This window comes from Ranitomeya imitator, chromosome 4 (genome assembly GCF_032444005.1).
Source record: "Ranitomeya imitator isolate aRanImi1 chromosome 4, aRanImi1.pri, whole genome shotgun sequence".
In the NCBI taxonomy this organism is placed as follows: Eukaryota; Metazoa; Chordata; class Amphibia; order Anura; family Dendrobatidae; genus Ranitomeya; species Ranitomeya imitator.
This window is the reverse complement of record NC_091285.1, coordinates 652,616,397-652,640,062: the sequence shown is the minus strand read 5'-3', so window position 1 is coordinate 652,640,062 and position 23,666 is coordinate 652,616,397. Positions and strand designations below refer to the sequence as shown.

General features: G+C 41.0%; 1 protein-coding gene across 2 annotated transcripts in view; it reads right to left on the bottom strand.

The window, feature by feature from the left end:
- Window positions 1–4,971: 4,971 nt before the first annotated feature.
- The window catches only part of LOC138677134 (zinc metalloproteinase-disintegrin-like 4a), a 62,111-nt gene continuing 43,416 nt past the window's right edge, over window positions 4,972–23,666 (bottom strand). The window contains exons 14-26 of one of the 2 annotated variants that reach the window (XR_011320861.1): window positions 23,211–23,406; window positions 21,667–21,769; window positions 21,333–21,477; window positions 15,708–15,788; window positions 13,891–13,966; window positions 13,192–13,285; window positions 12,549–12,636; window positions 11,603–11,671; window positions 9,835–9,876; window positions 9,358–9,390; window positions 9,184–9,258; window positions 7,157–7,236; window positions 6,898–7,027 (exon numbers count right to left, since the gene is read on the bottom strand). Coding sequence is in view for 1 of the 2 variants with exons in the window: in XM_069767033.1 (XP_069623134.1) it covers window positions 7,210–7,236; window positions 9,184–9,258; window positions 9,358–9,390; window positions 9,835–9,876; window positions 11,603–11,671; window positions 12,549–12,636; window positions 13,192–13,285; window positions 13,891–13,966; window positions 15,708–15,788; window positions 21,333–21,477; window positions 21,667–21,769; window positions 23,211–23,406 (1,029 nt within the window). In the remaining variant the exon portion in view is untranslated. Of the gene's footprint in view, window positions 7,237–9,183; window positions 9,259–9,357; window positions 9,391–9,834; window positions 9,877–11,602; window positions 11,672–12,548; window positions 12,637–13,191; window positions 13,286–13,890; window positions 13,967–15,707; window positions 15,789–21,332; window positions 21,478–21,666; window positions 21,770–23,210; window positions 23,407–23,666 lie in introns of both variants that reach the window. The other variant, XM_069767033.1, reaches the window with a different exon arrangement.

Here is a 23,666-nt window from a genome sequence, read left to right as displayed (position 1 = left end):
TCTGGGATTTTTGCTCACCGTTCTTGTGATCATTCTGACCCCACGGGGTGGGATTTTGCGTGGAGCCCCAGATCAAGGGAGATTATCAGTGGTCTTGTATGTCTTCCATTTTCTAATTATTGCTCCCACTGTTGATTTCTTCACTCCAAGCTGGTTGGCTATTGCAGATTCAGTCTTCCCAGCCTGGTGCAGGGCTACAATTTTGTTTCTGGTGTCCTTTGACAGCTCTTTGGTCTTCACCATAGTGGAGTTTGGAGTCAGACTGTTTGAGGGTGTGCACAGGTGTCTTTTTATACTGATAACAAGTTTAAACAGGTGCCATTACTACAGGTAATGAGGAGACTCTTAAAGAAGAAGTTACAGGTCTGTGAGAGCCAGAAATCTTGATTGTTTGTTTCTGACCAAATACTTATTTTCCACCATAATATGCAAAAAAAATGATAAAAAAACAGACAATGTGATTTTCTGGATTTTTTTTTCTCAGTTTGTCTCCCATAGTTGAGGTCTACCTATGATGTAAATTACAGACGCCTCTCATCTTTTTAAGTGGTGGAACTTGCACTATTGCTGACTGACTAAATACTTTTTTGCCCCACTGTATATATATATATATATATATATATATATATACTCCTACATTTCTCCCTGTGTTTCATGAGATCTCCTGTGTCCCCCCCTCCGTAAATTTCTTTGGGCAGTGCAGGGGTTAATCTGTTAGCTGCTCCCATCTCCTATATAAACTGGCTAGCACTCATTGTCAGAGTTAGCATATGCTGCATGTCTGGTGATTGTTGCTGGTAGTTAATGCAGTAGGTGGCTGGTGAATTTGTGCTTATTACAGAGAGGTTTTTTTCATACATTTTATTCCTCTGCCATTATTACTGGCATAAATATAATATTGGCTAAGATTCCGTAAGACCAAGAATTTCTGCAACTGGGCACAACTTATCAAGCAGGCCAAAAAATTAGGGTGCATGTTAGAAATCCTGTTAATTCATCAGCTATTGTAGATTATACAGTGTCGTTTTCTGGGCACTAATTTACATCAGATGACCAGATACTGGAAAAGAATGATTTTGGGGCATTTTCTTTAGCAAAATTTAATTGAACCTGTCAGTTCTGTGCTGCTTCTCCCAGACTTTTTTTTTTATATTGACCTTAATCTTCTAATAGACTTTAGCATATGATTGTGCCAATGTCATCATCCCCAAAATATAAATTATTTTTTTTTATTAGAGGTAACTTATTTTTCAATAGTTGTCTAGTTTAGAAAGCCTACCTCCACATACCTTTTTTTGTTTTTTGAAAAGTATGTATCTTGCTTCTGAGGACCTCTGTGAATTATGATACTTAATGGAGTAGTGCACTATTGGACAACAACTTCTTATCAGCTAAAGTGGCCTTTATAAAGTAAGGAAAACATACATGGACTGCGGCACCTCCAATGTTGGCACTGGGTCTTCCAGCGGTCACGTCACCATTGCAACCAATCAGACTGATGGTCTGCAGCCTTTCAGTATTCCCTCTTATCAGATGTCCATCCAGTACATGACCAGTGTTCCCCCAAACTCCATAATACACCTGTGGATGCTCGATATGGAAACGCATTTTCTGTACAGCGCCATATTATGTATTTGTAATATATATGTTTTACTTAAGGCCCCTAATCAGCAAGTCCTGCCCGCTTTACCATCTCCTTTGGTCCGTGTTGCTCACCCTGACCTATGGCTTAGACTAGAGCATCCATCTCACCAGGTGAGCCCATAACAAAACCTTTCCTGATGTATAAGCCCAATCAAAGGCTGCAACATATCACACTGTGCACCCATAATCTCCCATTTTAAAAAATTCTGCATAGGAAATTATGGCAGACTCCAAAAATGCCAAGGCGCCAAAACGCGTTGGTTAATAAAAATCTCTATTTTATACCATCGAGGATTCTTCATTTCCGCAAGTGTAGCCCAGGTACTGTGATCTGTCCACGTGAATTGGTATGTGGAATAATTTTTTCTCCAGCCATGGGGCCGAAGCCGCAGATTAGAAGGCTTTTATAGGTGTTGTGTCCATACACAACCCCCCCCAGGTGACCACTACCATCACTCTCACCTTCTCCTATTTATCTTCCAGCATTGCCCTATCATGCACTTCTGTCCTAACCAGACATCAGGTAAAGGACACTTTTGTCATGCATTGGGCCCACAGATATATAGTGGGCATAAATCAGGGATTACGCCTGACCTTTGCCTTCAATGTACAGAAAATAACTATACGGGATAGAACTTATCTTTTAAACAGCTGAAGATAGCAAAATTACTGAATATCATAGTTGGGGAAGAGTAGAGCAGATTGTGGAAGCCACATATGGTAAACTCTACGCCTCTTATCTTCTGAACTCTGTCAAAGCAGAGGATCTTGCCAAGGAAACCAGACTGATAGTCCAGCGTCATTTGCTTTGTTGAAAACCTTTAGGCTATGTTCCCCTGATGAGCTTTTTGGTGAGTTTTCGAGGTTACAGATTTTATACAGCATTTCTGCACCCATTAAGTTAGATCGGATACTTGCATTTTTTCAAAAATACGCAAAGTCAAAAACACAACGTAATCATTGAATTCAGGTTTTCATCCAGCGGCATTCAACTCAAAAATATTTCACGAATCCGTTCATTCCTCAACCAAGAATCTGCAAAAACCCTAGTCCATGCCCTCATCATCTCTCGCCTTGACTACTGCAACCTCCACTCTCGCACCCCTCCAATCTATTCTAAACTCTGCTGCTCGACTAATCCACCTGTCCCCCCGCTATTCCCCGGCCTCTCCCCTCTGTCAATCCCTTCACTGGCTCCCCATTGCTTAGAGACTCCAGTACAAAACGCTAACCATGACATACAAAGCCATCCACAGCCTGTCTCCTCCATACATCTGTGACCTCGTCTCCCGGTACTCACCTACACGCAACCTCCGATCCTCACAAGATCTCCTTCTCTACTCCCCTCTTATCTCCTCTTCCCACAATCGCATACAAGATTTCTCTCGCGTATCACCCCTACTCTGGAACTCTCTACCACAACACATCAGACTCTCGCCTACCATCGAAACCTTCAAAAAGAACCTGAAGACCTACCTCTTCCGACAAGCCTATAACCTGTAGTAACCACCGATTGACCAAACCGCTGCACGACCAGCTCTACCCTCACCTACTGTATCCTCACCCATCCCTTATAGATTGTGAGCCTTCGCGAGCATGGTCCTCTCTCCTCCTGTACCAGTCGTGACTTGTATTGTTTAAGATTATTGTACTTGTTTTTATTATGTATACCCCTCCTCCCATGTAAAGCGCCATGGAATAAATGGCGCTATAACAAATAATAATAATAATTGTCACTGGTATATAACGTCCTGCCCCTCGCCTCCACTGTATAACCTCCATGTTTTCACCTCCGTTGTGTAACGTCCAGCCCCCTCACTCCCCCATAAATAATATACGGCCTGTCAACCCCTTGTGTATAACATCTTGCCCTCGCCATGCCGTCTGCCTTTACTAACATGACAAAATGGCTGGTGATGCAGTGCTCACTGATACCAGCGTGATCCTGTAATAGGAACCACCTGAGTAAGAAGTCCAGTCATGACATTTTTTCCCTCCTGAATCGCCTCCCCCCATCACCTGTGAATTACATTATTGAGAAGTGGAAGGAATCGCAGCAACTCAGCCACGAAGTGGAGACCACGTAACGTTACAGAGTCACCGAGTGCTGAGGAACAGAAGGCAGAAAAGTCACCAACACTCTGCTGACTTCAGAACTGTAAAACCTCCTCATCAGCAACACCAACTGCGCACAAGCAGGGAGCTTCATGGCCAAGCAGCTGCCTGCAGCCTTACATCACCAAGCTCAATGCTAAGTGTTGGATAGAGTGTTGTAAAGCTGCCACCGCTGGATTATGAAGGAAACATGTCCTGTGCAGTTACGGATAACACTTCTGTATCTGGCATCTGATGAAAGAGTCTGGATTTGTTGAATGCCAGGAGAACGTTACTTGCCTGAGGGTATTATGCCCAATGTACAGTTTGGTGTAGGAGGGATAATGCTATGGGGGTGTTATTCATGGGTCAGCTGAGGCCTCTCTCTGCCAATTAAGGGAAATCTTAATTCTTCAGCATACAAGACATTTTGGACAACTGTATCTTCCAGCTGTGTGGAAACAGTTTGGGGAAGACGATTTTCTGTTCCCCATGACTGCGCCCAGTGCACAAGACTCATAAAGACATGGATGGTGGAAGAACATGACCAAGCCCGGACCCCAACCTCATCCAACACTGAGTCCGGCCTCTTCTCCAACATCAGTGTCTGACCTCACAAATGCTCTTCTGGATAAGGGGGCACAAATTCCCGCAGATGCTTCCGAAATCTTACCAGAACTAAGGGTTTCCATTGCGTTATGGGAACGCGCTTAACGGACAGCGTTGCACGGCGAAATTAACGCCGTGCAACGCGTCCGTTAGCGCGCCCATTCACGGCAATGGGAACGCGCAGCACTAGCGCGTGCCATGTTTGGCACGCGCTAGCGACGCGCCGGTGTTTCCTGGCGCGCCACGGACGCTGCAAGCAGCGTCCGAGGCGCGCCCGTGGTCCGTTCCCCGCTCTCGCAGATCGGGAATCTGCGAGAGCGGGGACGTTACCGCGACCCCGGGACGCGGCCACAGTAAAAACATTGCGTTAGCGCAACCCGCTAGCGCTCGCACTAAACGGGTTGCATTAACGCAATGTAACCCTAGCCTTAAAACGTTGCTTCCCACACCATAGTAATGCCTTTCGGATTTTGGCTAGGATGTCATTAAAACTCCTATGTATTGTACACATAGGAAGTTTTTTTAAGGTAGTTTTACACATGGTAATTATCATAGAGGTTTTTTTTAAAAAAGAACAAAAAAAGTTTATTTCATCCTAATAAAAAATAGCCATAACACACAAGGTAAAATAAATCATTTTTTTATTTCCATTTCATTTAGAAAATTTCAACTCCAATTACAAAATATTAAAAGAACGATGTATAAAAATGTTTATAAAAACACGGCCTTCCAATCCGAAGCTTTGTGCTGGAAAATATGACAATGAGACTTATAAATATTACAAATTCCCAAATCACAGTAACAAGCAGCACCAAGACCTCGTCATAGTAGTAATTAAATTAACCTATGTACAAGCTGTATATACAGAAACAGTCGCAGGCACCAATCTGATTGTCACGATAACGCATATTGGCCAACTTTGAGGCGAGGTTGTGCGGGAAGTCAGTGTAGGAGACCCCTTACCAGGACTACCACTTTTCCACACCACCTTCACGCCTTTCCAAATCCCTCCATTCCCCTCCCAAGCCTCCTCTCCCTTCCAAGAGGTTTTCGGAGGCTTCGGCAGCTCCTGGGAGTGGACACAACTCTTCCAGAAGTCTTGGAGGCCATCCCTTTATTCGGGAGTCACCCAGTGGTTTTCCAGGAAAAGTAGGAATTATTCTGTTAAGACTTTGTAGTGAACATGCCGGTAAAGAATATGGAGTGTGTTAAGGTCTTGTACACACAAGTCTTTTTGGCTTTTTTTTTTTACATATTGATTTAAGGGAGTCTTATTCTTGAAAATCACACTATCATTATATCTTAACCGAAATGTTTTATTAGCCATAATGGAGTGTGGCTAAGGAGAGTGATTCTTTCTTTATTTTTGTGGAGGATTTGGCATAATTAGACCTTACATGTGCAGCCCATTAATTTACTGCAAAGGGTGTAGTACTCCATTTCCCCTCTGGAGGTGCTGTTGGGAATCTTAACAATTACTCTCAGGTTCCTCAAATAGTTTATATCTGATCATTGATGTCTCCGTAGAAGTGCAGTCTATGACTTTATTATTAGGAATTATTCAACAAAAGCTTTCAAGGTGATGGGATCAGTTTTGTATCATGTTTGAAGAAATTGGATCATAAATTAATTTTATCATAAATTTGATTATAACTTTGAGGTCAGCTGAGAGTCTGATCAACTGATTTTGCCTGAGACAGTTGCTATTAGATTTGCTATAATTTTTGCTGTAGTAGCTCTATTGTGGCACATGGACTTCACTGAGGGGGATTCTTCACTGAGTACCCTGTCTACGTCTCCTAAAATAAGAGAAATTGTAAGGGGTTCTCAAGATCACAACCCCTTTAAAAGGACCTGGTACTTACTCAAAACATTTAACTGTACCTTGTAAGAATAATTGAGCTTCATTGATTCTGATGCTTTTTTCCTTTTTATGCAGCATCGCACCATTGCAGTGATATTTACATTTTTTGTCTTCTGGAGCGCAGCATGGGAAATCTCTGGGCTTTTCTTCAGAGTCTTCTCTGGAGCCGCGAGCTTTCATTCCTCTCTCTCAGATGCTGCTAATCACAGCTCAGCAGAACCTGATAGACTGCTAGGTCAGGTACTAAGCTTTGATTGGTAGCATTTGGGATGCTGGGGTAAAACACACCCTTAGAGAAGATGCTGAAGAAATGCCCAGTTGGGCTGCAAAGCAGAGATTTCACATACTGCTCTCCAGAAAAGAACAAATGTCAATATCTCTGCAATGGAGCAACGCAGCGACAAACGGAAAAGAGCGGCAGAATGGGCAGAGCTCTGGGATTTTTTTTACAAGGTATTTAAATACATTTTTTGAGCAAGTGTCAAGTCTTCTTTAAAGGAGTAACTAAAAAGTGGTGACTATGGAGTACATAAGCAGACACAAAATAATTTTCCTGCTCAACTCTTTTGCATTAATTTCTTCATCTTGTACAGTAAAAATGTGCCTTTCAGTAAAAAAACCAAAACATACAATATATTTACAATCCTGAAAATATCTGCAAGCAGTGGTGAAAATGCAGCAACTTTTGCTTAGTCTTTAGCTTCAGTTGTATTCAGAAGACGTAGGGTGTAGTAAAATCCGTGAGCCCCTGACTTCTTCTGATGTCCCTTCATCACTGGGCCTGCTGTACATTCATGATGTCTGATGTCCTGTAACCTAAATACACACTTTGTAAAGGGCGCACATTTTCCCCATCTTTTTTTTTTTTGTGCAGTCAGAACTATTGAAGTCATTGAAGAAAACAATATATAAAAATGATACAAACATAGAAATATACAAACATACAAAAAGATCTCCTACAGAAGTGCGTCCTCCAGTCTCCTCCCGCATCGCTCATATTAGTTCTTGACAGGAGGTTTCAGTGCCTGAAATTAGAAAACGAAATGTACGGTAATCTACGATATTATTTATATTACCGTCCTTTAATATATAGTTTGCGATGACAGACGATTTTGGCAACCGTCAACCATTTATTGAATGAAGCGGCCGTGGTGCTAATAAAGTGCAGAGCGACTCTGTCTTCTCCTGACAGCTCCACTTGGATTTTTCTAATGGCAGCATTGATTCTAATGGGACGTCCACCGAGTGGCGCTCTAGTGATCAGATCCCTCTGATCCGACAGTGATGGCATATCCTAGCCTTTTAATGTGTTTGTGAAACAACCCTTTAAATGGAACCTGTCGCCTGAATTTGGCGGGACCTTTTTTCGGTCCGATGGGGGGTGTTTTCGGGTGTTTTATTCACCCCTTCCTTTCCCGCTGGCCGCACGCTGCCCGCAATATTGCCTTGAAGTCGATTCGTTTTCCTCCATAGATCACGCCTGCGCACGCGCAGTATGCTTTGCCCAACTGCGGGCAAAGCCGAAAAGCATTAGTGCGCATGCGCCGGCGCACTATGTCCCGGAACACAGCAAAATACTTCCAGGACATAGTGCGCCGGCGCATGCGCACTAATGCTTTTCGGCTTTGCCCGCAGTTGGGCAAAGCATACTGCGCGTGCGCAAGGCAAGATTGCCTTGCGCAGGCGTGATCTACGGAGGAAAGCGAATCAACTTCAAGGCAATATTGCAGGCAGCGTGCGGCCAGCGGGAAAGGCAGGGGTGAATAAATACACACGAAAACCCGCCCATCGGACCGAAAAAAGGTCCCGCCAAATTCAGGTGACAGATTTCCTTTAAAAAGTGCAGCTCCTAGGTGACTCCACTTTTATCCCTTCCAACCGTGGCCAGTTTTTGTTTTTTCACTTACGCTTTTTTCCTTCTCTTCTTCCAAAAACAATAACTTTTTATTTTATTTTTTTTTTATTTTAGTTTTTCATTTAAGTTTTAGTTTTGCACGACACCATTCATTTAATCATATAATTTACCGAAAAAAAACAGGCAAAAAATCCTAATAGAATGAAATGGTGAAAAACACAAATTTCGCAATTATTTTTTGCGCTCTCTTTTTTGTTTGTTTTTTCATACTTTAATTGCTAAAAAAAATCAGAACTTTTAGCTTTCTAATTCCATTGTCTGAGACCCGTAATTTTTTGTACTTTTATGCAGATGAATGAAAGATTTGTATTTTTGCATTAAAAACTTTGTTTTTTATTTTTACCATATTGGGGGAAACGCGCAATTTTATAGCCTTTTGGGGGAGATGCAGCGACCAAAAAACAGCATTTCTGATTTAGATTTTAGTTTTTTTGCATTCAAGTGTTTACCATTTGAATTAAATAATATTATATTTTAATAGATTGGACTTTTGCGGATGTGGCGATATGACGTATATGTTTATATTTTTAATTTATTTCTTTTTAATCAGGGAAAAAGTGGGATTCTTGAAAATATTTTGGTTACTTTTTTCAGTACTCGTGAGGACTTGAACCTGCAAACCGCTTGAATTGCAGTGAGAAACTGACCTAAGAAATTTAGTGGTTACACAGAAACGATCAGAGTTAGCTCTGATTGCTGCTGATAGGGTCAGATGTCGGCTGTGGAAGACAGCCACCATCCCTTGGGAATGGAACGAGCTCAGTTCCTTTGTTCTCTCCATACACCCGCACCCAATATATGTCATACCAGTGTGGCAGATGTTAGGAAGGGCTTGAAAAATATCCTTAAAAATGCTTGATAACAATTCCCTAAAACTTATTAATAAGAGATTTTAATGTAGCAGGGTTTAGTTTTTTTTTTAATTTAAAGGTGTTCTTTAGGACTACAACATTGAAGGCCTGTTTTTAGGATAAACTATAGATATCAGATCATGGGGGTCAGACATAGTACACTCTTACAGATCAGCGCCATTGAGTGAGCCATAGAGATCTCATACCTTGGGTGGAGGAGTGGGCAGAGCAGGCTTAGTGCTTGGTACAGGTGGCGGAGCATTAGTTGGCCTCTGTAATGCCTGAAACAAGGCAACGATATGGTTAATATCTATCTACTCCACCTCTGCATTGTCAAGCACACAACATCTCATGTAGACAAAAGTATTTTTGTTTCTTACCGGAGATTTTTTAGTGAACTCAACTGAAGTCGTCTATAAGGAAAAGAAATAAAATACATTTGTACAAGTAAAAATACTTATGAATAAAACATTTTTACCCATTGATCTTTATCTAATCTCTTTCGATTTTACTAATAATGTCCATGATCCCGATCACTAGAGAGAAGCAAATCGAGTTGAAGCAAATAGAATTTTCAACAAATTTCACACACACACAAAAAAAGGCTTTTCCAAAATTCAATTTTTTTTATTCTATCCGCTCTCAATCCTAAGACATTAATTCATGTTGTTGTAAGCCAACTCTCTCCAAGCCCTTCCCAAATAGAAGACCAAACACAAAAACTTTTCTTCTTAATAAAGCCCCACCATGAGCCATTTCCAAGGTAAAAAAATATATAAGATCAGGAGGAAAGTGCTCCACAACATTTTTTTCAAAAAGTACTTTTTCTAATCATGCGTACGACATTATGTCCCTACCGTAGAGAACTGTGGACCTTTATATCCATCTCGACTTGCCAGCTGTAACAAATAAAAAAAAGCAATAAATATCAGTGCTCCTAAAAAATATCAAAACAATTTAACAGATAACTTAAAGGGAACCTGTCACCCCCAAAATGGAAGGTGAGCTAAGCCCACCGGCATCAGGGGCTAATCTACAGCATTCTGTAATGCTGTAGATAAGCCCCCGATGTATCCTAAAAGATGAGAAAAAGAGGTTAGATTATACTCACCCAGGGGTGGTCCCGGTCCCGGTCCAGTCCGATGAGTGTCGCGGTCCGGTCCGGGGCCCCCCATCTTCTTACGATGACATCCTCTTGTCTTCATGCTGCGGCTCCGGCGTACTTTGTCTGCCCTGTTGAGGGCAAAGTACTGCAGTGTGCAGGCGCTGGGCCTCTCTGACCTTTCCCGGCGCCTGCGCACTGCAGTACTTTGCTCTGCCCTCAACAGGGCAGACAAAGTATGCCTGCGCCGAAGCCACAGCGTGAAGACAAGAAGAGGACGTCATCGTAAGAAGATGGGAGGCCCCGGACCCCATTTTGGGGGTGACAGGTTCCCTTTAAAAGAATAGTGATTTTTCTACTGAAATCACTGATGAATACAAAGTCTGTATACACTTTACTTGAAAAGGTTGTTCAAAGGTTTCAGAATTGGTGGGGGACCTGGTAGTGGGACCCCTAGTGATTGGCAAGTTACTACCTTTCCTGTGGATAGGTGATATCTTACTAACCTGGTAGAACCCCTTTAATTCTGGATATACACTACTGTGTACAGTGTGGCGGCTCCCCCTCTTTTAAGCTTTCTCTGTGAGTATACCTTTGTGGCTTCTATGCCTTTTTCTGCCTTTAGAAATATGTAATCCTGGTTTTCTTCTGTATCTCATTAGGCACTATTCGTGTATAAACTTCACATATTGAGCTCCACTACATCTGCTAGGATTAGCACAGTATGTTGAGCATCACTTGTTGTAGTACCCACTATCATATCTGCTCGTTCACCGTACACCTGTACTTAGCGGGGTTGTTTGCGTATATATGTCTCTGCTACATATTGTGTTATGAAGTGAATATGTATATTGACCTGTTCTTTGATTTCACCCTATGTATATACTTTCTTTATTATGTATTCCCTGATATCCAGTGTTGGAGAGACATACGGTGGATACCGCGTCTGAAGGCAAGGTTCCTCACCCCACTCCCAGGCTTCTACAGCCTCTACATGCTGAAGGGTCTGCTATGGTCACTGCCCCGCACCCACAGCATTGGCATTAAGCCATATCGGATATCCCCATACACTGCGGTACAGTGTGGCGGCTCCCCCTCTTTTAAGCTTTCTCTTGACTGATGAAAGTCCACAAGGACTGAAACGTTTCGAGTGCTATAAATAAATGCACTATTGGATACTTAAGTTGAGTGCTAGACTTTATTTTTTATATAGATTTGAAGGTTTGGGAACCTAGTCGTTAGCACCTCTTGGCAGCTGTGCACACAGTGTTTACACTATCCTAGTTTATCATAGGCCATCAATGTAAAACCCAGGAAAGCTTTTTAATCCATAAACAACCTATGTCATGTGTGGATATATATTTGCTCTTTGCAAACAGATGTGGGCCAACTAAAGAAAAAATGGTCTTGGCGGTGCAAATGTTCCTCATTTGAGGGCTCCTGCTCCCCAGCATACTTATTTCAGTATGCTACATTACGACTAAATGACTCCATATTAAAATTCCTAAAGGAAAAATAGGTACCTGTGACACTTGTGGTTTCTTTGCATTAACCGGTGGAGGTGGTAGTGGATACACATTTCTAGTGCTTAGCTGTTCAGAGAAAAAAAAAATTACAAAATGTTTTAATATTCTTCAAATTCAGGAGTATAATTAGAATAGGTGCAGGGGTCACAGTCACATCCGGGTGTTGAGCTTACGCCCAGTCTATTTGCCCCTTATGTGAAGACCAATACTATTAAAAAGCCATGATAGTTGAGGGTCCAGTTGGCTCCATCATATTTTTTTGTTTGCTGTCCTGTGACGATAGCAAATGGCCTTAGTCCATGGACCTTATTTATGGCAGGAGAATGCTGCTCTGCATCATGAGTGTACTAATAAAAATGATATTGCATACTTTTTGTTTTCCCAAAATTTCCTGTAGGAAGCCAAATGTTAAGATGTTATGAAAAAAAAAATACTAAAAAACCCATAAATTCTAATAACAATCGTTGCGGCAGCACTCAATCTCAATAGGCAGCAGCAAAAGTAAATACTTGGACACATAAAATTAAGATCTAACCCCATGACATTAATGTGACATATCGGTACTTAGGTAAATGTATTTTTGGCACTTCTGTACCATTTTTTCTTTTGTCGTGTGCTGATTTTTATCAATTAAGCTAAAACTTTAACTGCAAGTTTTTCGAAGGTTTTTCGAATCATCCTTTTATTTGTAGTGTGACCACATCTTGGGATACATTGGACTTAGTAAAGCTGAAGAAGGGATGCTACCAGGTAAATAAAAGGATGGGATGTCTTACAACAATTGCCTGGAGGACACCTTCTACATAAAATTTTAAAGGGTCAATATAATGATGAGCTGGGGCACATAATTCTCTATATCTATATTTTTGTAAATGGATCCCACTGGGGCATCCAAACGGGATACAAAAATAAACCCTGTGTCTGCACCCACAGTTTCTCTTACCTCGGGGGTTGACACGTTGGAGTCAGACTTCACTTGAGCCTGATGGAAGGATGGATTTGTTGCCCCACTTACTCGGACTGTAGATCCCCTGGAAAAAATGACCCATGAAAACGGAATCAGAAACACAGAATCTGCGGGTAATAAATCTATAAATCCTTTATTTCCCATATCCACTGGAAGAGAAAGGCTTTAATTGTCCTTCCCGACAAAGGATGTTATAGTACATCCTACGTCCTTGCACAAAAAAAAAAAAATCCTAAAAAAAAAGTAATGGCTTTTGGAAGAAGAGGAGGAAACATATAAAAACATATAAAAGAGAACGCAAAATTGAAAAATGGGCCAAAGCGGAAAAGGGTTAAGAATTGCATAAGTAAGTGGTGCCTCGAAATACCACCATTGTTTTTTTCCTGGCGCTTTAGTGATGGGGACATTCTTGCACCCTAATGTCTTAGCTCGCAGAATATAACCCATGTTTAGGAGTCCTTCATACATTGTTTGTCCGGCCACATAAATTTTCACTTCTAATCCCGATAACAGCAGAAAGCAGTGGGCCGACATACTTAGGCATCATATAGCACTACATTTCCGAAAAGCCAAAAAACCCTTTAAACCCCGCTGGTAATGGCAGCACGGCCCATCATACCTCTTTCTACACCTCTTTCGGAACACGAGCATAAGGATAAGACCGACCAGAAGAAGAAGGCCGATAAGGATGACCACCACAATGATGACAATGTCTGAAACAACAGGAGAAATATTGAAGACCGGCAGAGTGATATTAGGCCTCAACTTCCTACTTTGTGCAACTTTAGAGGGTTATACTGATTCTTCATCATCACATCAAATTCTGATATTATGTCACCCCCTTATTACAATGAAGGGGTGTAGCTACTGAGGGCTCGGAGGTTCGAAGACGAACTTCCCACATAGATGAACATTTATCTTATTATGGAAAACCTCGGCACACCAGAAAAGACACAGACATCCTGACTGGTCCATTGACATTCCTAAAGATGGGCATTAAAGGGGTACTCCAATCTAAAAAATGACTGATGGTGGGTGTGTGGCATCCTTCTCTGCCCTAACCTCAAACACCAGACCTGTGCCTCCCTCATGCTCCCTTGATTCTCTTCTTGCAGAGATAAATATCTATCAGATGTGCCCTCACTTCCAGTCATGGTAAGTGCCACTGTTGACCCAAGGCTGTGCCTGGTTTTTCAACTCAGCCCTATTCACCTGAATGGCAATGACCTGTAATATCATACACAGGCCATGGACAAACATGGGGCTTTAAAAAAAATAATATCCTAAAAGACCTAAAGGGATTTTTATAAATACCTACTTGTTTCTGAAACGGAGTCACAGTTCGGCGGTGCCCATCCTTCTTGACATTGACATTGAAGTTCATGGTCACAAACCTGAAGGAACGCAAACACTTAGTCAATAAAGTCTGATGTATATATATTTCCTATCCGTACAGCCAGGAATGAGAGTTATATAACTCTGGAGTAAGTGTTAACTATGGCTAGATGATCAGTAATTGATCTCCATGTTAATAAGTGCGGGCACATTTTTGTGTCCATGAAATGTCACAGGATTGGGTTAATGTCTGACTACACAATATATGATTGATAGCAGTAAAGGCCCTGTGCACATTAGACAAAAGGTGACACGACCCAACCATTTTGGCTGGAACAACCAACCTCCTTATGTGCATGGGATCTTCCCCTGAATAATGATATAAGGGGGATCAGGCATGTGCAATCGGAACCCCCATTCACTTTGTTTTCAGTGAAAATAAGCTGCTAAAAGAGCACCCTTAAAAAGTACCTATAAGTAGGCCAAAAGAAGTGGCCAAAACTGGATCTTATCTTATTCACATTTTTAGAGTACTTCATTTTCTGGAGACTGGAGTGGGATGGGGAATGGGGAGTAGGGTTTGCAAATATCCCATAATGAATATAGACAAATATATAGGCCATTTATTTCATTCAACCTATTTGCTATTTTTATGGTCTTTATAAAGGGGCATTGCTCATAGAGAAGACTAAAGACACATCCCCAGTGAATCCTGTGAGCATTTCCCCTTTGGTAAAGAACATATTGGGCGCACCTAATAAAAAGACATATGGAACAGTCAGATATAAAACGGACTAAAAAAAAACAAAATGTGCAAAGAAGGTTGTCATAGATGTAGTGGAGAAATGGAATAAAAATCTGTATAGGAATGGACATGTCCTCTGCATATTGAGCATTAAAGGCTTTATTATAATTTGGGAAAAGAACACTACATTTGACACTTACTCGGCTTTAACCCCCTGCTGTGCACAGGTAATTGAAGTAAGTTATCTGCTGAAGAACAGCCATGAAGTCTGGGCTCAGTGTGCACAAGAGGGTGAGAAGCGATCAAGCTATCACCTCCAGAGGAAACTAGTTTGGTCTTCAAAGGAATTATAGCAGACTTTATAGAGCCAGATTCCAGTGATGAATATTGTATTTTTTTTGTGAATGGCATAGGTCTACAGTTGTGGGAGACAAATTTTTGGCATTCTGACAAAGAGGGGTGATTAAAAGGCATTTACTTACATCACTGGGAAGTCGCCTCATCAGCTCAAAATTATTATCGTTGAAAATGAATAACAATATATATGCCATTTTCCCCATCTACTGAAAGCTAAAATCATGATTGGCAATATTTCATTCATATCTCCGGCTTGGGACCTCCAGGTGGGGAGATATCCTGAAAATTGTGAATCCCATAATTTTGTGACATCTAGCTGCATCCCATTGACCAACCCCAATCTGAGGTCATCCAAGGGAGATATGGGGGCGTCACGTATCTAATAAATATAGATTTTGAATAATATAGCGTGTGGGTTCATCCAGCTTTCATCTAATGGATCTGAGGGCCATTAGGAAGACTGTCCAGCCCTTTTTACACCTTTCACCTTCTTTATTGGGAGGTGAGAATCTGCGTTGGACTTTCCTCTGTAGATAAAGTTTGAGGAACTGACCCATGCGTATAGGAAAGGGCGTGTAGAGGATAACAAATATTAGGCTCTTCTGTCCTGGGCGGCAAAACCCTGACACCACAATGGGGGGGCCCATTTTAATATTTGTTATGAAACCTTCTCTTTTCTATTGACTATCTGCACTTACCCCATGTCCAGGGCATCTAGAAGAGCAGTTTTCTGACCGGTAGGCGCTGTTGATGCTGATACATTTCCCGTCAGCGCAGACCTAGAACAGACAGATAATTGTCATTGCTTTATAATAGTACACGTGAGATCCTGAGCTATGATATCTTAGAAGGGTTCATGTGGCCAAGGATAATATCTCCGAAAGCTTTCCTCATTAACCCCGCAGACGACATCTGCCTGTAACAGTAGTGACCGGAGCCCACTCCGGTTGCTGCTGTTTAATCATTTAAATGCCGCAATCACTGAGAACGGCATTAATATGGCACAAATGCCGTGTGCGCACGTACACCGGCTCTTATCCGGGTATTGATGGTCATTGCCTTCATCGGAGAACGTCATTTTGACGATATACTGCAATACACTGGTATCATAGTGTATAGAACAAGCAGTCAAATGACTGCAGGTTCAAGTCCCCTAAAAAGACTACAAAATAAAATAATAAGTTATTGAAAAAAAAGTATATATTATTTATATATCAATTTGTATCATTCCCCTTTGCACGCCTTAAAAAAAAAAAAATAATAATAATTAGCATATTTGGTATCACTGCATCTCTAAGAGTCTGATGTAATAAAATGTAACATTAACCCTCATAGTGTGCACTGTGTAGGATAAAAAATAAAAACACTAGAAATGGTTTTTCTCCACTGCACCTCCCCTTAAAAACTGCAATAAAAAGCAAATGAAACATTATAGGTACACCAAAATGGTATCAATAAAAAAGTCAGCTTGCCACTCAAAATACAGGCCCTCCCACAGCTCCACCAATGGAAACAGAAAATTACTAGATTTTTTTGCCACTAAAATAATTAAAAAAAAAATAGGTTTGGCATTGCTGTAATCATCGTGACATGTAGAATCATGTTGCCACTTTTAGCACACAATAAACACTGACAAAAAAAAACAATTTTTTTTCTCTTTTCACCTCATTTGAAATCCCCCCCCCCATTTTTCAGTAATATTATATTGTAAAATGAATGATTGCATTATTTACTACAACTCACAAAAAAACAATCCTCATGTGGCTATGTTGTTGGAAACATAGAGTAATGTATCTTGGAAGAAGAGAAGAAGAAGAAACAAAAGTGCAACTGTGAAAATTGTCCGCAACGGGAAGGGGTTAATACGGACCCAAAGAGTGGTCGGAAATGGCTGCACATCCAGTTGGAAGAATGTCTCAAGTGGGGTACCACAGGGTTCTGTCCTGGGCCCTCTATTGTTTAACATCTTTATCAATGATTTAGATGAAGAAATTGAGAGTAAACTGATTACATTTGCTGATGACACAAAGCTAGGAGGGATAGCTATTACTAGAGAAGAGAGAGAGAGGATTCAAAAAGATATAAATAAACTGGAGCAGTGGGCAGCAACTAACAGAATGGTTTTTAACAGGGAAAAATGCAAAGTACTACATCTGGGCAATAAAAATGAAAAAAGCATATACAGAATGGGAGGAATAGGGCTAAGCAACAGCACATGTGAAAAAGATTTGGGAATAGTAATAGATCACAGACTGAACATGAGTCAACAGTGTGATGCAGCAGCAAAAATGGCAAATGCAATTCTGGGATGTATTAAGAGAAGTATACAGTCTAGATCACGTGAAGTCATTATTGCCCTCTACTCCTCCTTGGTCAGCCCTCATCTGGAATACTGTATCCAGTTTTGGGCACCACACTTTAAAAAAGACATCAACAAACTCGAGCAAGTTCAGCGAAGAGTGACCAGAATGGTGACCGGTCTACAAACCATGTCCTATGAGGATCGGTTACAGGATTTGGGAATGTTTAGCCTGCAAAAAAGAAGACTGAGAGGAGACTTAATAGCTGTCTACAAATATCTCATGGGCTGTCACATTGTAGAAGGATCATCTTTATTCTCATTTGCACAAGGAAAGACTAGAAGCAATGGGATGAAACTGAATGGGTGGAGACACAGATTAGATATTATAAAAAACTTTTTGACAGTGAGGGTGATCAATGAGTGGAACAGGCTGCCACGAGAGGTGGGGAGTTCTACTTCCATGGAAGTCTTCAAACAGAGGCTGGACAGACATCTGTCTGCGATGATTTAGTGAATCCTGCTTTGAGCAGAGGGTTGGACTAGATGACCCAGGACGTCCCTTCCAACTCTACCATTCTATGATTCTATGATTCTAATTATGGGGATCTGACTTGTCTGTGAGTAATAAGGACAGTCCATTTCTTTCAATGAATATTGTGTAATTTTTTTTTCTCCTGCGGGAGTGCTGTAGGACTATTCAATACTTGCTGCCAGATTAATAAAGTTTACAGCTGATTGCTGTGATCGACCATTCTACTTAAGAGGGATTCCCCGACGCGCGTTTCGGTAGTTGTACCTTCCTCAGGGGGCGCCCCCTGAGGAAGGTACAACTACCGAAACGCGCGTCGGGGTGTCCCGTGTCCCCTGCACCAGCCCGGACCCTCCACAGAAGGTATTAAGCACAGTGATTTTTAGCGCCCACATGTATTTTACTGTACCATTATATACCATCGAGGTTACTATATAGCCCTTTGTGGCAGCACTGCCGATACCTTAGTTGTAATGGTTGATTGACATGTGACGCGGTATGTGCTTGGTTATGCCAGTTGTATGGTTCTGGGGTGTTGCCGGGGTCACTAGACCTTGGGTGACTGCTCTTTTTGTTGCCTGAGGCAGATTTCTTGGTGTCATCTGCTGGCCCTACTTTTCGCCATTTGTCTGGCCTTATGTATGTATTTTTAATAATTGTTTTGTAATAAAGATATACTGTTTTATTGGATTCAGTGACTGCATGTTCTTTGTTTGCTCTTTATGTGGTTTTTGGCAGTTATCCATATTGTCCATGCTTGGATGGTGTATGCTGACATTATATATATACCATCACTTTATTTTGCAGCACGTCTCTGCACTACCAATTATGCTTATTGGAATTGTCTTGTATACTTAACCCTCCGTCACATACAACTGATCTGACAGGCACTTCTCTTTTACTTTCATTTCTCCTTCCTCACCAGATTGTGAGGAAACCCCCTCCCTCCAGGTAGTCTCCTGTCTCTTGAAGGTCTGTGAAACCTGATATCACAGTTGGATTTCAGAGCTTCAGGGGAGAGGATATAGCTGCACAGATCTCTCAGGCTCATTGTATGTGAATACGTCACATTCAGTAAGGTTGGTATTTTATGTTTTTATTCATCACAATAGTTTATTTAGCTTGTTTTATGAATGTATAGCACAAAATGTGAGGATATTTCATAGAAATAAGGGAGATTTTATAAAAGAAAGTGTGCTGCTCAGGCATATACAGTAGTTCCCTAACATATTCCTTCTCTTGCTTCAGATTATCTGCTGAAATGGAGAGGAAAATGTACAATTTATCCAAACAACTTGATGTTGAGGAAGTAACAAACATGCTGATGATAGAGACCTCACACTGAATGAGGATTTAGGAGAGGAAAGTGAGATTGATTCTCATGATGAGGTGGAAGAATGTGTCCTGGATTCTGAAACAGAGCAAGATGGTGACAGTGGTGAGGATGAAGAAGTTGGATCATATTATATTGGAAAAGATAAAAATACTAAATGGAACAAGAAGCCATTCCAGAAAAAACGTAGGGAACCTTTAAACATTATTACTCACCTTCCTGCAGTAATAGGAACTGCACGTAATGCAAAAACTGCAGTTGAATGCTGGAACAGTATATTTACAGATGACATTCTGGACTCTATTGTCACATATACCAACCAATATATAGACATTATAAAGGACAAGTACATCTGCAACAGAACCATCAAGCCCACAGATGAAATAGAACTGCGTGCTTTTTTTGGATTACTGTACCTTGCAGGAGCTTATAGGGCAAATAGACAAAGTTTGGAGGAACTTTGGGGTAAAGATGGGGATGGAGTTGAAAAATTTAGCCTTGTTATGTCCATAAACAGATTCAAGATTCTAATTCGTTGCCTTCGGTTTGACGACAGAACTACCCGAACCGAACGCAAAACACATGACCGACTTGCTCCAATTCGTGATATATTTCAAAGATTTGTTGTAAACTGTAAACAAAGTTATTACCCTGGAGAGAATCTCACTATTGACGAAATGCTCCCTGGTTTTCGTGGTAGATGTGCCTTTCGTCAATATATTCCATCAAAGCCAAACAAATATGGAATAAAAATTTATGCCCTTGTTGATGCCAGTAAGACCTACACTTACAACCTGGAAGTTTATGCAGGAAAACAACCAGAAGGTCCTTACTGTGTGAGCAACAAACCCATTGATGTTGTAAAAAGACTGGCTGAACCCTTATTTGGATCGGGTCGCAATATTACAGCTGACAATTGGTTTACAAGTTGTGATCTGATTGATTATCTGAAAATTCAGAAGCTGTCATATGTGGGAACTGTAAGAAAAAACAAAAGGGAATTGCCGCCACAGTTTGTAAGTGTGAAAGAGAGACAACAGTACAGCAGTATGTTTGCATTCCATAATGGAAAGGCTTTAGTTTCCTATGTACCACATGCCAAAAAAATCGTACTTCTTCTATCAACACTTCATGATGATGCTGCCATCGATCCTGGGACTGGGGCAGAAAAAAAACCGGAGATAATTACATTTTACAATGCCACCAAAGGGGGTGTGGATACAGCAGATCAGATGTGCTCCACTTTCAACGTCAGCAGAAACATCAAACGCTGGCCAATGGTCATATTTTTTGCTATGTTGAATTTGGGTGGTATAAATTCACAAGTAATTTATCTTGAAAACAAGCTTGAATCACTCCGTAGACGATTGTATCTGAAAAAATTGGCCCATGAACTAGTACTTGGAGAGCTACGCAGGAGAAGCGTGAAAACAATCGGTATCCCCTCTCGCCTTCAAGTTCAGCTCAAAAGGTTCCGCCCAGAAGATGATGGTGAAAAGTCACCATCTGCACCACCTCACAAAAGAAGGAGATGCACCACCTGCCAAACGGAAAGCGGAACCAGAAGGCTTTCAAATTATGAATGTCTCAAATGTCATAAAGCAATTTGCCTGACACATGCAAAAATGGTGTGTAATTCTTGCTATTTGCTCTGCAAGTGTGACTTTTCTGGGGAAACCTCAGCATCTACTTCTGATTGAATAAGTTTTTAATAGTACTTAAGGTACCTTAAAATAAAGTTTGTGTTCAAAAATTTTCTTTGTACATTTTTTTGAGAGAGTCGAACTGGGGACTATTTGGCGGGAGTTTTGAAAAGTTTGTATTTCATAGTTATTAGTTTTATGTTAAGTAAATGGTTTTTTTTTGCAACTGATTATGTGTAGTCTCTTTTATTACATCCCTATGAAGGTCACTGATCACTTTTAGAGCACTGAAATTGCAAACATTAGATATTATAGGTATTTTTCCAGAAGGCGCCTGACAGGCACATTGTATGTGAACTCGTTAGTCCAAATATTGTATGTGACGGAGGGTTAAGAGGGATTGTGATGTGCGGAATCTCCTTAATACAAAAATGAATGATCTAGTCTACAAAAAGTAATTTAACTGAAAAATAATAACATTGTTACATTCCTTTCAATTTCATGTCTTGCACTTACTTTTCCTTCATCACATTTGGTTCCATTTTGAACCATCCCGGCGTCAGAAAGTACCCCTCGACATCTTGTAAACTTGGCGACATTAGCATAAATGCTGGGATTGTCATTACCTCCAAAGCAGTAGAGCACTCCACACTTAATGTCGCTGCATTAAACAAATACTACATTAGTACTTTATTTCGGGTTGCCTTCCGTGTAGCACTCGATTTCTTACTTTTACATATTACACTCTTGTCTGATAATCCATAATATCTTATCATGATTCCGATTAGTGAGGGTCTACAACTATCTACTGAGGGCTTTGAGTTGAAAGCTTCTGGGACTTAGTTCTCACCTTCGCTCACATGCAACAAAGGTGTTGTCCACCTTCTTGCAGTATCCGTAGTTGACACCCCTTCGATTTATATCGAAACAACTTTCTTCTCCAACCACTGCACCTAGAAATAAAGAGAGTCCAGATAAAGATGTCATACAACATGTGCTTTAGGGGTAAAGTTCCTCCTTGAGGAGAGTGTCCAGTTTACTTTGGGAAAGTTAAAGGCCATACAAAGCTCCACAGGATATTAATCATCCTGATTGTCGTGGGACAGATATGGATTATCTTCTCGTCGGACAGGGGAGGAATATTGAGTATTATTATTTTTTGTCTTTTACAGGGGACATGGGCATCGATGGATTATATCTTCTCATCGGGCAAGTCAGTATAACTTTGCTTTTTAATTTGTAAAAAATGGGGGGGACACCACGTCGTTGTTTTAAATTATTTAAATAATGTAAAAATATGGTGTGGGAACCTCTCTATATTTGATAACCAGCCAATATAAAGCAGACAAACAGCTGGGGGCCGCAGCCTTGAGCTTTACGTGTGCTGGTTATGAAAAATAGAGGGGAACCCAAGTCATTTTTTTTTTTAATTATTTATTTATTGCATAGTTGCCGGCTGCTGAATACTCTCATCAGCTTCTCTTGCTCTCGCTGCTATCAGCGAGAGCAGGTGTAGGATGATGAGAGTAGTACTTTCATCAGCCCGACACCTGTGACCGGTTATAACCTTTTTGTCATGCAGATGACAGCGTGGAAAACAATGGATGTTCAGGCCCCCCCATTCATCTGAATGGGGTCCTGGCTCGAGTTCGGGTACCGTTCTGGTATCCGAACTGAACTTTTTTTTAAATGTTCGGCCAAACCTGCCGGACCTGAACATCACGGGTTCCCCCATCTCTAATCTTAGGTAGGTCTAGATTTATTGTACCAAGTCAGGATTTATTGGCACTTTTTGACAGAAAGCAAGAAAGCAACAATGATTCTCTAATCCTAGACAAGGTGTGAACTGTATGACGGGTAATATCTAAAGCAAAGTAAAATTTGACCGCACCTTGAGAAAGAGGCGAAACACGCTTCGGTGGCGGCGTGGACACTGATCCTGACATACCGATAGCATGGGTAAGCAATGAATCTAGTTTGAGACCCAGTCCTATAGTATGGCATAGCGCACAGACTTATTTAGCCATCTGGTTACTAGTTTACTTTGGACTTCTCGGTCTCTCTCTTTTGTGTGGCACTTGAGCACCTTTATCCATGTTAAATACTTAACATCTTTTGTCAGGATACGGTTGTCCTTTGTTATTACCTGATCCTAGTCTGTTTATATGTTGTATATTATTACTTTTCAATAAATTGATATTTTGATTACTTTTTGGACTTTTTTTGCTCCAATTTTTGCCTTATGCTTTATATTATGTTTGGGAGTGTCCGTGTGGTGTACCTTTGAGACGCCCACATGGCGTTTGGTCCCCTTCATTTATGTTGTCCCGTATGGTATATGTTTATTTAACATTTGATATGTAAATGCAGTACTGATCTTTAGGGTTCACTTACTTGCTCCCCATAGCTGAGTGCACTGGCTTTCCAGCATTGGACACTGTCCATTATAACAGATTCCTTGGCCATCATTACATGGGCGACCATTGTATATAAAGCGATCTTGGGTACATTGTGCAGATTTTCCATCGCACATATCAGCCAGGTCACAGTCATCTTTGACGGGTCGACACACAGTACCTGCTTTCTTAATCTGCCAAGAAACAACTGTCAACCCGGGAACACAGTGGTGAATAAAGTACATGTATACACGATTTTGCAAAAATGCAAATTAATGCATCCATGGTATATGTAGGTCAAGCCTCAACCATACCACCATCATGGGAATTCTTATCCCATTGAGCACAGGTACCACCATGGAGGACCGATTTGCAGTGCTCCATAGTGTAAAGCCCTCTATACTGTACATAGCTCGTACCCCTGTCCCATTCATCAGACATACAATAGGTATAC